Source organism: Anopheles arabiensis, chromosome 3 (genome assembly GCF_016920715.1).
Source record: "Anopheles arabiensis isolate DONGOLA chromosome 3, AaraD3, whole genome shotgun sequence".
Classification (NCBI taxonomy): domain Eukaryota; kingdom Metazoa; phylum Arthropoda; class Insecta; order Diptera; family Culicidae; genus Anopheles; species Anopheles arabiensis.
The window spans coordinates 3835939-3852599 of record NC_053518.1 but is presented as its reverse complement, the minus strand read 5'-3'; the positions used below and the strand labels follow the sequence as shown (position 1 = coordinate 3852599).

General features: G+C 46.8%; 3 protein-coding genes across 5 annotated transcripts; 1 reads left to right on the top strand and 2 right to left on the bottom strand.

Moving 5' to 3' along the window:
- Positions 1-654: 654 nt before the first annotated feature.
- Positions 655-5466, bottom strand: LOC120904976 (lipase member H-A-like). Of its 2 annotated transcripts, none has more exons than XM_040315557.1 (3): positions 4770-5466; positions 1445-2212; positions 655-941 (listed from the first exon to the last, which is right to left on the bottom strand). In XM_040315557.1, exons 1-3 carry the CDS (start codon positions 4940-4942, stop codon positions 803-805), a joined length of 1080 nt encoding a protein of 359 aa, XP_040171491.1. In that variant the 5' UTR covers positions 4943-5466; the 3' UTR covers positions 655-802. The 2 variants fall into 2 exon arrangements, with proteins under 2 accessions (XP_040171491.1, XP_040171492.1); XM_040315558.1 differs by lacking the exon at positions 4770-5466 and adding an exon at positions 2300-2856.
- Positions 2949-4791, top strand: LOC120904975 (UDP-glucosyltransferase 2-like). Its single transcript, XM_040315556.1, has 2 exons — positions 2949-3120; positions 3191-4791. The coding sequence occupies exons 1-2, from the start codon at positions 3014-3016 to the stop codon at positions 4656-4658; spliced, it is 1575 nt and encodes a 524-aa protein (XP_040171490.1). The 5' UTR covers positions 2949-3013; the 3' UTR covers positions 4659-4791.
- Positions 5467-6452: 986 nt separating the features above from the next.
- LOC120904973 lies at positions 6453-12394 on the bottom strand. Of its 2 annotated transcripts, none has more exons than XM_040315552.1 (4): positions 12233-12394; positions 11844-12151; positions 6889-11769; positions 6453-6823 (listed from the first exon to the last, which is right to left on the bottom strand). In XM_040315552.1, the coding sequence occupies exons 1-3, from the start codon at positions 12271-12273 to the stop codon at positions 6911-6913; spliced, it is 5208 nt and encodes a 1735-aa protein (XP_040171486.1). In that variant the 5' UTR covers positions 12274-12394; the 3' UTR covers positions 6453-6823; positions 6889-6910. The 2 variants fall into 2 exon arrangements, with proteins under 2 accessions (XP_040171486.1, XP_040171487.1); XM_040315553.1 differs by having other exon boundaries at positions 6894-11769.
- Between the last annotated feature and the right edge of the window lie 4267 nt (positions 12395-16661).

Here is a 16661-nt window from a genome sequence, read left to right as displayed (position 1 = left end):
CCCAGGCCCGAACCGCAGATGCGTTTCTTTTCGACGCGAAGCTTGAAACAAACCCGAGCGAACTCCAATGTGTAAAGTAGGTGGGGAGCGTTGAGCCCTGCTTTTACAGGGTTTGCAGTTGGGTGGTGACAGAAATGAACGATCGTTTACAGTGTTTCTCTCATATCCCATTCTTTGTCCATGCGTGATCTTGCTTCAATCGGTTGCTACGACATGATAAATCCATCTTATTTCATGTTAGTTAACACAAGCTCAAACCGATCAACCAACCCTGTCCAAACAATTCACTCGCAATGAACACGATCGCCACTGCCAACGAAAGATCGGGTGAACACCTGCACTGGCAATCGAGTAACGTTACGGCAAATCGTTTCTCACGCCGTACCGAATAGGTCGCCAGTGTGCAAGTTCATGGAAGCTGGCAGGGTTTGTGTGACCCGCCCAACCCATCGCCTTGGCCGTCGGAGTGTCGGGAAGGGAGGCACCTTAAAAGTTCAATGATAACATCGGTGTAATGATGGTTACGGAACCGATCTTGGAACTTCATTTGCATGATAATTCTCGATCCCATTCTACTGTGGAAGGTCTTGCGCGCAATCAATTAGAGCTAGTTGTGACGTAGCGACTGCCTGTTCAATATTGATTTTAAGAAACTTCAGGGGTTTTTTGCATACTTTATTTCTATAAACATAACACTCCTCTATCCATAAAAACACTGAACATACAGACGATAGTGTGAACCCAATTTGTAAAGCCAATTTGGAAGTCCTGGTTGGTGATTGGTTGGCATGGTTTGATGTCACTAGTTGACCGGTGGTGGTGGTGGTAGTGGACCCCCAATGTTAGCCGATATGGATGCCAGTTCCTCCCGTAAGGTGTAATTGCTTCCTCTTGCGTAAGGCGGCATCATGTTAACGTTCAGGAAGTAAAGGCCTCGGGTTCTGCAAGGAATATGAGAGGAGTGGAGTTGGACACATGAGTGAGCGGTTCCTCGAGGCTTCCAGAGCTTAATCAAACCGCACTAGTCATGCAATGTAATTGCGTAATCATTCCCCATTGAGGACTGAGTACAAAGACTAAGTCGGCCACATGCCACCAACACAAGAAAACGGAATTTGCGTAATGAGCGTGAGATGGTTAGTATGAGCAATAGTGAAATGGATCTGTTTGGCGTGCATCTTCGGTATGCTTCGGTGGACAGTGTGCTTGGGGTGATTAAAGGAGGAGCAATTTCATACGAATAAGCCGTCACCAAACGAGTTCTTTCCGTCACCATGGAACCATCCAGATCCATCATTCAGGCCCAGCAAGTGCATCAAAGGGTGTACTGACGAAAGGTGTGTGGAGCCTAAAGCGAACCTTTCGCGGGGCTTTTACTTTCAACCCGAACGATCACACGATCGCGGCTACCGGTTTCGGTGGGTTTGTGGTTCGCGGCACTTACGTGTTGGGTGTGTGCGCTCCCATAATAGCGATCTGGTCGTTTGGGCCTCCACCCCGGCAGATACCGAGCATGTACAGGTACCAGTGGGCGCACCGATACCCATAGAATCCCACCTCGGTGCCGATCGATTCCGCGTAGTACTCGGGCGCCCGGTTGTGGTTGCACTCGCCCGTCGTCATCATCGTGGCGGCATCGCACCCCGGCTGCACCACGCCCCCGTTCACGTAGAAGTCCGTGTGGCCGCTCGGATGCAATATCCCGCGCTGGAACACGTCCGTGTGGATCACCTGCACAAACTCCGCATCCGTCTGGTCGAGCTTGTACTCGTTCGAGGCAAACACAAACAGCGGTTTGGCCGGATCCAGCCCCGTGATGCGCTTCAACCGGCCAGCCCGCAGGTAGTTCGCGATCATGCCGGAAGTTTGGCCGCCGAGGCTGAAGCCCACCACGTGGATGTCGTCCAGCGGGATGATATCGTTGGAGATGATGAAGTCTAGCAGCTGGGCGGTACAGTTCGCAACGGTGGGCAGATTGCGTACGGCTTGAAGGTAGCAAGGCTCGAGAGCTAGAGGATTATAGTCGACGGAGATGATGTTGAACTCGTCGTAGGCGAAGTACGCCGGGCGAATCGTTGGATTTGGAGCGTAATCGCGATGGCCAGTGTACCCGTGGATTAGCACAATCAATGGACGTCCCTTGATGAAGTTGGCGCTCGTGACCGATTCCGGATTGAACATGTCCAGCTGGGTGGGATTGTTTTGTGTTTCTCTTGGGGGAAAGTGAAAAGAAATGAAGGGTGAAATAGGTCAAGGTCATGCGGGAGCTTTAAAGAGATGCCATCAGGATCAGGATTACTTGTTTATGTAAATATAAATCAACAGCTTGTTGGTCAAACATACACAATTCATGAACACACATTTGAAATGCTTGCAAGTATTTATAGATTGCTTTAGCCGCACCTCTTATCACGATCATGCACGATGAGATAAGAATGGGTCAGTTGTAGCAAGTGGCTTCCCTCAAATCAGGTTTGAAGCAGTTTAAAACGAACGTTTATTTTGCAAACTATAGCAAATCATCGTCCCTAAGGGAACTACCTACGTCACAAACTTCGCGAAACACTACATAGTACTGCAGAGTGATCGTAGGTATCGCACCATCATCACACGTTTCACTCGCCAGACAGCGTCCAGCGTTATCAGCTAGGCCATCCAAATCGCGCGTGATACGTGTACGATAAGTCTTGTCTGTGTGTAAAACCGAATCACCCAATTGCACGCATCGGAGGCGCTCTCCAGAAGGACCAGCTCACGCTCGATCACGTGCAAAGGGTCGTGCCATGGCCTGGGAACGCTGTAGACACCTACCGTGCCATCCAGTGGTACCGACCATTCTCGCCAGTCACTACTGTTTTCTCAAGAGGCAGTCATATCGCACCTAGAGCGCCGCTTTACAATCGACGGTTTGTTGATTTTGGACCGCCGGCGAGGAAAATAAAAGCGAATGCGTTTAGACAACTTGCGATCACAGCTAGGATTGAACTGACGGAGCGAAGAAGCTCAACGAACGATGGGTACGGCCACAGTGCTATCGGTGGTGCTCGTGCTGGCGGGCGTTTCCCAAGCCGCCAACATACTCTTCATGTCCGGCGTGCCATCCCCAAGTCACTACATCTGGTAATTTAGCAATTCGATCACCCAAAGAATCGTATTTAATTTGCTGTTTTTTTTCCTCTACTCCACACAGGTTGCGCCCACTGATGTACGAAATGGGACGCCGGGGCCACAACGTGACCGTGCTCAGTGCGGACATTGAGAAGCAACCGCCGGCCAACGTGACGTACGTGCATCTGGAGAACTTCTACAGCACCATGTACAACACGTCGATGCGCCAGAAGCTCAACTTTTTCGACATGGCGAACGAAAGTCCGACCAAAATGTTGAAGCTCTTTGACGAGTTTGGGCTCAATCTGTGCGAGGCGGCAATCAAATCGGAAGGACTGCACTTCCTGCTCGGCTACCCGACCGACTTCAAGTTTGATCTGTTTCTGAGCGATTTCATGATCGGCCCGTGTGTGCCAGCGATCATAATGCATCGGTTTAAGGGTGTGCCATACATTCCAACGACTCCTTACAATGCACCGTCGACGGCGGCCACCGTACTCGGGGCGTACGCTTACTCCGGACTGGTGCCGAATCACGTGTTCGACGCTCCGGAAAGTATGAGCTTTATGCAGAGGGTGAAAAACTTCTACTACGATCTGTACGAGATGATCCTGCACGATACGCTGATGCACCCGGAGGCGGACAGGATCGTGCGCAAGCTGTATCCGGACGCGCCGCCGTCGAACAGTTTCTACAAAAACGTACGCCTATCGCTCGCCAACATTAATCCGATCATTCAGTACAAGGAACCACTGATGCCCAATATGATACCGGTTGGAGGGCTTCAGATACTTCCGCCAAAGGGGCTTCCGGAAGATTTGCGCAAGGTTGTGGAGGGAGCGAAGAATGGGTTCATTCTGTTTTCGCTCGGCAGTAACGCTCGCAGCGATCTGCTTGGCCCGGAACGGATTCGGAACATTCTCACCGCCATGGAGCGGTTACCGCAGTATCAGTTCCTGTGGAAGTTCGAGTCGGACGAATCGAAGCTACCGATGGCGGTGCCGAAAAATGTGTTCATTCGTGCGTGGATGCCACAGAACGATCTGCTGGCGCATCCGAACGTGAAGCTCTTCATCACGCACAGCGGTCTGCTGAGCACGCAGGAAGCGATCTGGCACGGTGTACCGATCATTGGGTTCCCGGTGTTTGCAGATCAGTTCCGCAACATCAACTACTGCGTGGAGGCAGGCATTGGGAAACGGCTCTCCATACAACACTTCCAGGCTGATGAGTTAGTGCAGGCAGTGCGGGAAGTGTTGGGCAGTGATCGGTACAGTGCGAGGATGAAGCGCATATCCCGGTTGTTCCGGGACCAGAAGGAAACGCCACTGGAAAGAGCCGTTTGGTGGTGTGAATGGGTTCTCCGAAATCCGGATGCTGATCTTCTACAATCACGTGCCATGTATATGAGCTGGTTCCAGAAGTATTCTTACGACGTGCTGACGTTCTATCTCGCTGTGATTCTTGCTCTTGTGGCGTTGGCATGGAAATTGTTGAGTATTGTTAAGCATAGTTTTCTTCCCAGCAGCACAAAATCGAAGGTTGAGTAAGCATTACAGGGAAACCTTTCCGTCGTGTACAAAGTGTAGTTGATATTCACGTTTAACCACTCGAGTGTGTACAGTACACATAAGATTCATGCAATAAACTAGGATTAGTACCTCGTGTAGAGATAAAACGACACATTCTGGTTCGGGCATCGTTTGACCGTTTCGAAGCACTTGAAATAGTTCCAATCACCACCGACAACGAGCTGCAAGCTGATCGCGACCGAAAGTATCCCTAACCACCGTGACAGTCCACCGGCAAACATCACTTTGTTAGTGTCGACCATGCCGATTCTTTCACTTAAGTTGCATTGTTTCCACCCCCTAGAACGAAACCCAATCCCGATTACGCACGATCGATGTTTGCACGGCACGACCAGCGAGAGTCTACAAGCATTCTAAAAGCGCAAAATTTCTCTTTTAGCACTTTTATACGCCATCGACGATCGGGGCCCGACGGCGACTTGCGCTTGTACCGACCGAGGCGCTTATCAGAACACGTCCCGGGTGGCAATTATTCGTGCGCTCGTTTATCGTTTATATTTTTAACGGTTACAAGAGCCAATACAGAAAAGGTTAAAAAAAGAAGCACAACGTAAACACAAAACGGTGCAACGGAGCTACCAGTCGAAAGTAGTGTGTCTGCCGCGAAGAAAGGATTGGCGTTAACTGTGCAATTCTTCACCTGCAAGATGCATTCGAGCGCAGGCGTCGATCGTCTTCCGATTCGCGCATCCCGTTTTTGGGAGGAGGTAGAACCTTCTTTTCGGCTCAATCGGTTGACCTTAATCGAGCTTTTATGCAAATATGAAGGCACCCCCAGTGACGATAATGCAGCGTGGCTGCTGTGTGTCACCTTCTGGCGACTCTGCATCTTCTGCCGGCTGGTGTGTGTGTGTGTATGCGCCCTCTCTGTCACCCCTAAGAAGTGTGATAAGATGAGTGATCTTGCTGTTGGTGGGAAGCGTAACGTGTGTGATTAAAAAGAATTACGATGTCTATGTCAAGGTGTCGATCGGTGGTTGTAATTAGCTGTTAGCAAAGTCACACAATTAATTACGATTTTAGCACGGTAACCGTTACCAATTCAAACAGCTGAAGCGGCTGAACGGAAAGATTGAGGTCATGAACTTGATCAACACTACACCAAGACGACACCGATCAATCAAGGTATTGTTGGTATTTACAAATCCCAACCATGTTTGACGAAACGGTACAACTTGTTGCAGCAAATGGCATAAAAATATGAAACAATTTTTAATTAGCTACTCTTTCCAGCTTGTAAAACAATGTGAGCCTATAAAACACCCATTAAAAGATTGCGCGTGGGTGGCAAGAACTCGCTTATCGGAGGTGAAACATTGGTAGCTGCTTATTAGAGTTAGACTCGTAGAATAGAAGGTCCCAGCCCGGGTCCCGTTCGCCCTGTTAGCATTACACTGTCACTGTTTGTGATCGGTTTGTGGCGCGTGATAAAACTAAACATGGAGAGCTTGTTATGTTGGGGGGCGAAATTAAATTAACATAAATAAATAAATTACACTGCATTAATTAAGCAAACATTAAGGCCATTATAAATCACAAAGCGTGGTAATGAATGTTAAGATAAAGCAGTTATCGAAACTTTTCTAGCCAATTTAAGGCGTTCGCGCGTAACGGCCTGTGACAGGAAGTGGAATTCGGAAGCTTACGGTGCCTACTGGAGTGACAAGGAAGTGGTTGTAGATAGAATACAAACTTTAGCTACCCTAAAACTTGGATGATGATGTATTGGGGGTTAAACAAAGAACAGTCAAATAGTTTTAAAAGTTACATCAAATATTGTATCAAATTTATTTATAGCTTAACATATCAGATACAATTACTTTATCAAATGTAGTGTGGGTTTTGCCTGCTTACATCGTGATTCTGCGCGTCTGCTTGTCTAGTGACTGGCTATCAGTGGCTTATTGATTTACCCGCCGACATGTACGACCAACCGTGCTGTGGTGTCAAACTGTGGTCGTACTTAAATTGGTAATTAAAACAAAACTTACTAAGCTTAATCGATTACTTCTATGCAACAAAAAACGGTCGTACATTGCCCTTGTTCCCTTGCCAATATCAAGGGTAGAAATATGCGAACAATCTTGGTAGTGAACACGATGGCGTCAGCTATTGTCGTCGCCCTACCAATAATAGAAAAAATGTCAATATACATGCCAACAAAAAAGAGCCAAATTGCGCATCCTACCTTACTTTGACATCCAGTGTCCTCACTTCGATGCTCTGCTGCCATGTTCATATTGGATGTTTCTACATTTTTGTTCTACCTCCTGTATTGTTGTCTCGAGCGGCTTGAATATCCGCTGCAGTTCGGTGGCATGGTTTTGCTTTTGACTGAGCAATTCCTCAGCACGGACTAATGCTCGCATACCCTGCGCAATTACATCATCGACGATTTCCCGGCTGTATATCACACCATTCACTATCTTGGGCCGTTTGTGGAAGCTCTCGCTTCGAATGCTATCACTGAAGCTAGTGTCACTACCGCTGACAACAGAGTTGAGGCTTGTATTGCTCTCGTTGTGGTGTGCCAGCTCTGTATGCGCTCGCTTGCGATCTTGTGCGCTGGTGGTTGAGCTTGACGGTGGTGACAATGCGAAAGTGTCCGGTGTGTTGCTTCGTGATGCTTCTATCGATCCAAGTGCTTCCTTTTGTATCTGCTGTAGTTGAGCTTTCCACCAAACCGTCTCAGTGTGGTGCAGGAAATCAATACGTCGATAGCATACCTCGTGCGGGAGGCCATTGCTCGATCCTCCCTCGGCACGCTTTAACAGCACACGCAGAATAGTCTCCGAAATCAACGCTAGCAGTGGCACCCAATAGCAACGACGAACATTCTCGCCGAATCGTTCCGTTGGTCGGGTTTCCGTATTATAAGCATAACCGGCCAGCTGTGAGGCAATGCCCTGCAGAAACTGTTGCGTGAGTGCACTAAGCTCATGTGGATTTTCAGCCAACGGCACACGATAGCTGGACAAGTATTCGTTCAGCTCCTTGCGTAGTTCTGCCACATCGATGGCAACACCTTGACTGGTCGATGCTTGTGCAGCTCGATCGATGGCAGCGAGCAGACTGTCCGGCAATGGGTGAAGTTTGAGCGGTTTCAGCAACTGAATCAGCTGGTTCTTGCGCTTCGTGTCATTCCAATCTGGCGGGAAATAGGCTTCCGGTAGGGGCAGAAGATTGGTTCGTATCGTTGCCATCGAAGCTTGATCGCGCAGCTTGCCGAACTCTTCCGGCAATCGAACGAATTGATTTAGATCTTGGCTTACCATAGCTTGAACTTTGCTGATGGCCGTATTGTACAGCTCAACGATTGCATTGGCGTTTTTCCCAGCCAAGAGGTATCCTCTCGATTGACGGCATGATTTGTCGAATCGAAACCACAGCTCCGAGCCAACGCAACGCTCCAGAAAGTCGTTCAATGGACGCATCTCTAACCGTTCCTCGTAGCGCGGCGGCTCAAACTGCATTTGGGCTCGGTAACAGTGGGCAAGATAGTGTACGGCCTCCCTCAGTGTATCGTTTTCGGTTCCTCTGCTCCAAAGAAACACTCGCCATCGCTTCACTACTCCTGCCGCCAGTCCGAGATTCTGTTCGAAGCTGTCCACGGACACTAGACTACTCTCCGCGCCCACCGTGTTGGGACAGTAAAGAATGACAGCTATGCTTGGCTGATGACTGCCACACTTTGTCAAAATGCTCTTCAACCGGTTCCGAGCTTGTTCGATTTGGCAACGATCGCTCAGGAAAAATAACACTCCGTCCGTGAGGACACACGCTTCGGCACGGTCGGTATCCTTTTCGCTGATTAGCGATTGTCCCTGCAGTAACCGCATACAGATGGCACGCTGTCCCTGGCTCCCATCTCCTTTACTATGAGTTTTTGTGCCCAGCATCTGTTTGGATGGCGGTGATCTTTTTGCTAAATAAAAGTACGGATGATTTTCCTCTCTGTTTTCCTTTCGAAACGCACAGCACTCCAGCCAGCGTTTGACGAAGCTCGGAAACCCGGCCGAACCTTCCTCACCCTCAACCGGTAGCGACAGGACCAGCTTCCAGTAGATCGGCTCTGCAATGCCAAGAATGCGAGTCGGAACTTGCATTTGTTGCAGCTGATTGATCATTCCTTCGAGCTGCACGAACGGATCGATGAGCTTTCGCTCTGGGAAAGCATCGAACAGAAACACCTCGCGAAGCACAGACTGGTCTTGAAGCACGGAATCTACACTTCGTTTCGAACCAGTGCAGCGAGCATTCAGGAAGGGGCGCAATTGGTCACACCGGGGCAGCTCATCCATCCTGATACTCCCGTTAACGAATGAAGGTGGCACGGTTCGCATCAATCGACGCCATCTCGCCGCACTCTTGGCATTGCGGTGCCAGCGGTGGAAGTACTTCATGCTCAGCTTCCTAACCCGAGCCGCTCGCAGTCGTTCCACACGCTCAATCTCCTGCTCGGCGGTCTTGGTCACGTGTGAGGTTAGTAGTTCTGCTACCAACTCGTTAAACACGTCCACTGCAGTGCGCTGTATGCGTTTTTGTCGATCAAGGGCAGCTTCTGCAATTTCAGGAACGAGCTCGTCCACGACCAAATCTATCAGCTTCTCCAGCTCCACAGTACTTGCCCGCTCAATAGCCTGTTTCCGCTCCTCGAGTAGTTTTTCCTGCTTTCGTTTTTCTTCCTCTTGTTTTAATTTTTCACGCTGCTTTTCAATCTCTGCGTCGACGTTCGGTTCTTTGCGCTCGACCGGAATACCGACATTCTCTCTGTTGTCGTTTCTTTCTTTGAGTGGCTGTTGGAAGAAACCTGCAGTTAGCGCAGGAGACGAACCAAATGCAGCTGGCATAGAGGGAGCTTTCCCGAACAGCGCTGTGCCTCCGAAGCTGTTCGCTGAACCGAACAAGGATCCACCGCTGGGATTCGATGATGGAAGAAGCTCAGCTGGTTTAGCCTGGAAGAAGGATGTGCCCGAAACAGTGACCGGTGCTGGAGGTTTGGCTGGGGACGTATCTTTAACTGCTCCGTGAAATGCGCGCTTCTGTCCGGCGGGTGTTATCGCCGTGTTCTGCGGTGGATTCACCCAGGACATAGTTACACGATCCGTACTGTCGCTTTGACTCCCCGCTACATTACTAACCCCTCCAAACAGATTGCCGCCTGCCATCGGTATCGGAGTGGATTTAAATGCACCGAAAAGGGAACCACCTTCCGCGACGGATGATGTCGCTGGTGCGTTGCCAGTTGATGGCGGCGTTCCAAAAACAGGCTTCGCAAATGCGTTGGCAAATGAAAACGACGACGGAGCTTCAGTTGAGGTTTTAAAGCCAGCAGTTTCAACGCTGCTCGGCGCAGTCTTGGCTCCTATTGTGCCAAAGACAGGTGGAGGTAGTGCAGGTGTTGCATTTTGTTCCCCTGGAAACGGTGCAGGAACTGGCTTGGTTGGTGGCGTACGAGCACGGGGAGACAACCGTGGTACTACTGTCGTAGGCGAAGGCACTTTGAATAACCTATCATCCGCCATCGGTTCATTGGGCGCATCCGGCTCCATGCTGTCCAGCTTGTCCTCCTCTATTACGTGCAGTTCTCGGTCGTCCTTTACAGGCTGCGGCTTCTGAACACGTGATTCACTTTTTTCTTCTGACAGCCTGCGATCCGCAAACACATTCTGAAGAACCTCCTCCTTTAGGCATCCACTTTCATCGAAGCTATCGTTCGGTGGTTGCACCATCGGAAGCTGCAGTTCCCACTGCTCCAGAGGGCGCCCGCAAATGGCTTCTCCAACCGACACGGTACGTTTGCTTTCGACCAACCGAACAGCACGGGAGGTAGGAAATGGCAGCTCCGGCTGGTAGAAGTTCATCTGTCGCGGCTCGAACAACACCATATCGGTTGTTTGGTCTATCATAATGCCATAGTGGTCGAAGAAGGCTTCCGCTTGCTCTTCATCTTCGAACCCGAGGATACGCGTCATGTACTCCAGGGAGAATGAAGCCGTGGAGCGTACTGCGTACGCTTTGCGTAGAATTTCAAGTGCTTTCTGACGTACCTGCGTGAAGTAGCGCAGCAAGATGCATGCGTTCATGTACGTGGTCGACCGGACGAGTTGGAAGAAGCGCACAAAATTGTTCTCCTCCAGCGCAAAGTAAACGGACAGGGCAAATTGAATCTCCTTGGAATGAATAATGGCCTCCGGCAGCTGGCGTAGCTCCCACAAGAAGTTGCCATCGTTCAGGTACAGCAGCACCATGTACGCACGGAACTCTGCCTCCGCCGGACAGCGTTGACCGCGCTGGCCCAGATCGGTGTACATGTACTTAAGTGTCTGCAAGCATTTCGTCATGTTTTCGGTGTTGATCTTCTGGTCAAACACCGACGGATCCTCCGAGACTAGCCGGGCGGCACAATGTATGTGGAAGCGAGTGCACTGTTCCACCAACTCAACCACAGTGACTGAGCACAGATCCTGCTGCGTGATGTCCTTCCGGATGCCACGTGTCCGGTCCCAGATGTAATGGAACCAGTCGCTTACGTTTCCTCCTCCTTCGCCCTCGTCGTCATTGCACAGATCGGCCAGATGGGTTAGCAGGAAGTGCATCGTCCGTCCAAGGGCCTGCTGCGAGCGTAGTTCGTGCGGAAGCGGCAGCTCCTGATCGGCCGAACTCCGGGAGTACTGTTTGATGGCTTTCACGTGATCTATCTGTGCACCGCCGCCGGGTTGCCGTTCGTACGAAGGCACCATACACTTCCACTCACGCAGGTAGCGCTCCTTCTCCGGACACATGTCCGGGCAGGTGCCCACGATGTTCTTCGCCTTCCGGATGTCCGTCGTACGTTCCGTAGTGAGGCGAATGTATCGATCCTTTGCCTCCAGCACTCTGCATCGCTCCTCTGCTGAAAATGCCGGTTTGTTGGCCAACGTTTCAAGCTCCATACGAGCCTGCCAAATCTTAGGATCCATTTCGGTGCGTGCCGAGACTGGCATCGAAAGTTTCGCAAGAGTCGGCCGGTTGTTTGTGACCGGGGGAGCAGTGCGCTGCTCACCAGCCTTATAATACGCCAACAAATCTAAAATAGAAAACACGAAGCTTTGAGTTCGACGCACATTTCATAAACTCGTGCATAGTTCCGGACGGACTTACTTTGTGAAGGTGATCTCACATTGTCGATTGCTTCCAGTTCCATTTGCACGTCCAGATCGAGTGATCCGCCCGCCTTACCGTTGTCGTTTACCGATGGAGGTTTGAGGTCCGTCCAGTAGATGCTAAAAGACACGTTCTTGAACTGTCCACCCCTCTCCAGGGCTTGCTGGGCCGACTCTGGCTGCTCGTACTCGACCGTGCACGATAATCGATTTGGCCGCAGTATGAATCGTTTGATTTTGCCAAACTGACTAAAGTGCATCTTGGCAGTGAGTTTGTCCAGAAACAGTTCCGGAATGTTTTCGCAGCTGCGGAAAGAATTCACCGAAGGCATGTTAGAGCTGGTCAAGCGCATCCAAACACTTCACTTGCTTCCCGCTTTTCCTTACCTGATAGAGGTGCGAGCTTCATTTATTCCGTTCGTAGCCATCGCGAAACTATAAACAATGCAGCATAACCTTGCAAACGAGCAAATATTTCTGATTTATCCGATGCTAACCCCCTGGATGTAAAATTTATGCTGTGGGACCGGCTAGCAATGATTGTTTTGATGATGCTCGCGCTCAAACTAGGTCGGAGAGCGGTTGCACCATAGTATCTTTTGCTGCTTGCACGCTGCCAGTTGCTTTTGACAGCAGTGCGCAACATGAGCGCACGTGGTTGTGGTGCGTGTCAGAAAATATAAAGAATCGTGTTAAAACACGAATGAAACTTTTGGTCTAATCGAATGTCATACAGTAAAAAATTTTAGAATCACCACATAATACGGGATCGAACAAATTTTTTGAAAATGGTAGAATGATTTTTCAAATCCAATTTTCCAATGCGCCCATAGTGACAGCTGCTCAACTCAAAGTGAACTCTCAGATCGATGGTTGTAGACAGGAGGGTGTGAGGAACCAGAGTGACCAGAAATACCGATTTATCTGTATTCCTACCGATTCATAGATGTCCACTTTAAAAGTACCGATGTTACATTTATGCTACCGAAAATCACAGATTTTCTCATGATACTTACCAGAAAGTCATGAAACCATTTCCCAAATGATTTCATGCAATAAACTCCATCTGAAATATGGAAATCACTAGCTACCATAACCCAGAAGTTCAACACAACTATGGTCCGTGTCTGTACTTCATGAGATGCGATGAAATTGTGCCTGAAAACTACCGATACAAATTGAAACTCCTACCAAAAACTACTTTCCGATAAAATTTGGACACTTCTACTGCAAACTGACACCCAGTTCATCGTCAGTCTCCGACCCGATCGGACGCATCTAATCGTTATCTGCGATCACTGATATAGAACACACACACTAGTAAAACAGACAACTACAACAAAAAAAAAAATAGCTAAGGCGTTAAAAAGGCTAGCTCGGCCCATAGCCATGGGCTGCAGCAAGAAAGGATCAGCATCGAGGGACGCCGTGCCTTCGTGCTCATACATTACGATACCAAACGTTACCACAAGTAACGATTACGACATTCTTAGCGAAGATGAAGAAGCTCCATCGATAATTGCCGCATCGGCAACGGCAAAACAACAAAAATCAAAAATACCACCGATCACAGTCACCGGCACACAAGTAGGAGATGTGCACAAAAAAATCACCTCCGTTGGTGTAGTGAACTACACAACAAACTGCACATATAAAGGTGTAGTGGTTAACACTACCACATCTAAAGATTTTAAGCTTGTAGTGGACGTGTTGAAGCGCCACAACAATTCTTTCTACACGCATCAACTACCGGAAGAAAAAACAACGAAAGTGGTAATCTTTGGGTTATCCGAGCAAGATACAGAATACATTAAAACCGTTCTTGCTGAAGTCAATATCGCACCATGTGTAATCAAAAAACTCGAAATCAAGAAAAAACGCTACGACGACCAGTGTATGTATCTCCTACACTTCCCTAGAGGGTCAATAACACTGAGCGAGCTGAAACAGGTTAGAGCAGTAGATCATCACCGAGTATACTTTGAGTACTACTCTAACAAATACGGTCCAATGCAGTGTACAAACTGCCAGCGCTACGGACATGGTAGCGCAAACTGTTATCTTCCTCCAGTGTGCGTAAAGTGTGCCGATAAACACACATCCAAAACGTGTCCACTAAGCCAAACAACAACCTGTCCAGATGGTAAAATAGCTCCAGCCAAATTGAAGTGCGCAAATTGCAGTGAACATCATACGGCAAATTTCTCCGGCTGCCCAGCTAGGCTACGGCTTAAAAAGGTAACACCAACACCTTCTCGCTCCAGAGAATTTACGTACAACGAGACATCGTTCCCTCGTCTCCCCAACACACCAACACGTTCCACTCCCTCAAACCACGTGAATTTCTCTGACCTGTTCCACCAACAACAAACACGTTCAAACAATAATCTTGACTTTGACCTCAACGAGATAGGGCAAATCGTTAAAGATGTATTTTCAAATCTGAGCAAATGTAGCTCAAAACAAGACTTAATCGCAGTTATTGTTCAAATATCAGCAAAATATTGTTTTCCTAACCTCAAATAATGTACTTAAAATCATTCACTGGAATGCCAACGGTATTTCAAACAAAAAAGACGAATTTTTTAACTACCTTTTGAAAAAAGATATACACATCGCAGCACTAAGTGAGACATTTCTTAAGAATGGTACTCGTTTTTCGCATCCCAATTATCATACTTACAGACTAGACAGAACTCAGGGAGAAAAAGGTGGAGTAGCTTTAGTAATATCTAAAGCTATCAACCACGAAGTAAATAGTGACTACAAATTAAAAGTACTTGAAGCAATAGGAATTACCATCAAGACCCAAAACAGTAAAGTGACCATTATTTCCATATATAATCCAGGTTCAAACAATGATCACAGTAGTTTCAGGAAGGACATCACAAAACTAAGCAAAATATCAAATCACTTTATTATCTGTGGTGATTTTAACGCACGTCACCGTTTCTGGAACTGTAGCAAAGCAAATCAGATGGGAAAAACCCTTTTCGAGGAAAATCAAAGAGGAAAATTTTCTATTGTACATCCTGAAGAGCACACCCATTATCCAAATGACCCAAACCGTCTCCCTTCAACCATAGATCTACTATTAACTAACAAACCCGAAAAAATTTGCAACATTCTTACCATACAAAAATTTACCTCAGATCACTTACCTGTTTATTTTGAATATAATATTGGCCTAAAACAAAACAAACATATTTCTGGAATACCGAACTACTCAGAAGCAAACTGGACTTTATTCAAAGAAATTTTAAATAATCGCCTCAATACAAATAATCTAAATCTCCAAAATATTAACACATCAAACCAAATAGATCAAATGATAAAATATTTCTCAAAATTAATTAACTACGCCCACACTAAGTCTGTCCCATTCATAATACCAGATAAATTTAAAATAATTCTACCCCTTAATATACTTCAAAAAATTAAACATCGAAATGCAACAAGGAAGCAATGGCAGAAAGATAGAAATAACACTATACTTAAAACAACTTATAACACATTAAAAAAAGAAATAGTATTAGATATAAAAAACTTACGAAATCAGAGTTGGACAGGCAATCTTGAAAAAATTAATAACGACCCAAGCAAATCTAGACTATGGAAATTTGTTAGAATTATAAAAGGTAATTCTGCATTTATTCCGCCCTTAAAAGCTAATGGAAAGTATTATATTACAAATAATGAAAAATGTGAAATTCTGAGAGACCATTTTGAAAAAGCTTACAGAACAACGTTTCCAAATCAGAGCCCAATTGAACATCACATCCAAGAGACAAATAGTAGATTCTTTTCCTACCATCAAGCACAACCCAGCAACAACTTCGATCCCATAAACTTTATTAAACCAAAACACATTAAAAACATCATTTATAAGTTGAAATCAAAAAAATCTCAAGGGCCAGATCAAATCAATAACCATTCCCTAAAACAGTTGCCTAAAAAAGCCATCGTATATTTAGCGTTTATTTTAAACGCTTGTACCAAAATCCACTATTTTCCTCTTGAATGGAAAATTGGCAAAGTCATCCCAATTCCAAAACCCAAAAAAGACCATAAAGACCCTAAAAGCTACAGACCAATAAGTTTACTCAGTTGTTTGGGTAAAATTTTTGAAAAAATTTTACACAAAAAAATTATCAAGCATCTCAATCAACACACCATCATACCTTCTTACCAATACGGTTTTCAACCAGGGCATTCAACTACTAAACAAATTGATAGATTAACCACAAACATCAAAACACAGCGAAATATTAAAAAATCCACTGGTTTTGTGATGCTAGATCTAGAAAAAGCGTTCGATACGGTATGGCACCAAGGGCTTTTGTACAAACTAATTTCTTTCAATTTTCCTCCGAACATCATTCAACTGATTCAGTCATTTTTATCCGATAGAAGCTGTTTTGTGCAAATAACCTCTTCGAAATCAAATGACATTTACCCACCTGCCGGATTACCCCAAGGCAGCGTGCTGTCACCCGTTCTTTTCAACATATTTACAAGCGACCTGCCTAAAACAAAATCTGTAAAAAAATATTGTTTTGCAGATGACTTTGCTATGAGTAGTTCGGATTCCAATCCAAAATCTATTATTAAAAACCTCAACAATGGGATTAAAAAATATGTGACATTTTGTAAAACTTGGAAATTAAAAATCAACGAGGAGAAATCTGAGGCCATATTTTTTACACGTTGCACTAGCGCATATAAATTACCAGATCGTAATCTAAAAATAAGTGACTGGGATATTGCTTGGAAAGATAATGTAAAGTATTTGGGATTGTTTTTGGATAAAAGGCTC

Bases quoted from the DNA above. Each gene is read 5' to 3' on its own strand.
- LOC120904975 (XM_040315556.1), top strand. From the start codon at position 3,014: ATGGGTACGGCCACAGTGCTATCGGTGGTGCTCGTGCTGGCGGGCGTT. The intron at 3,121-3,190 runs GTAATTTAGCAA...TACTCCACACAG, and splicing joins TCCCCAAGTCACTACATCTG to GTTGCGCCCACTGATGTACG.
- LOC120904976 (XM_040315557.1), bottom strand. From the start codon at position 4,942: ATGGTCGACACTAACAAAGTGATGTTTGCCGGTGGACTGTCACGGTGG. The intron at 2,213-4,769 runs GTACTAATCCTA...CTTTCCCCCAAG, and splicing joins TCGTTTTATCTCTACACGAG to AGAAACACAAAACAATCCCA. The intron at 942-1,444 runs GTAAGTGCCGCG...TATTCCTTGCAG, and splicing joins GGAGCGCACACACCCAACAC to AACCCGAGGCCTTTACTTCC.
- LOC120904973 (XM_040315552.1), bottom strand. From the start codon at position 12,273: ATGGCTACGAACGGAATAAATGAAGCTCGCACCTCTATCAG. The intron at 12,152-12,232 runs GTAAGGAAAAGC...TTCTTTCCGCAG, and splicing joins GAAGCTCGCACCTCTATCAG to CTGCGAAAACATTCCGGAAC. The intron at 11,770-11,843 runs GTAAGTCCGTCC...TTTCTATTTTAG, and splicing joins TGTGAGATCACCTTCACAAA to ATTTGTTGGCGTATTATAAG.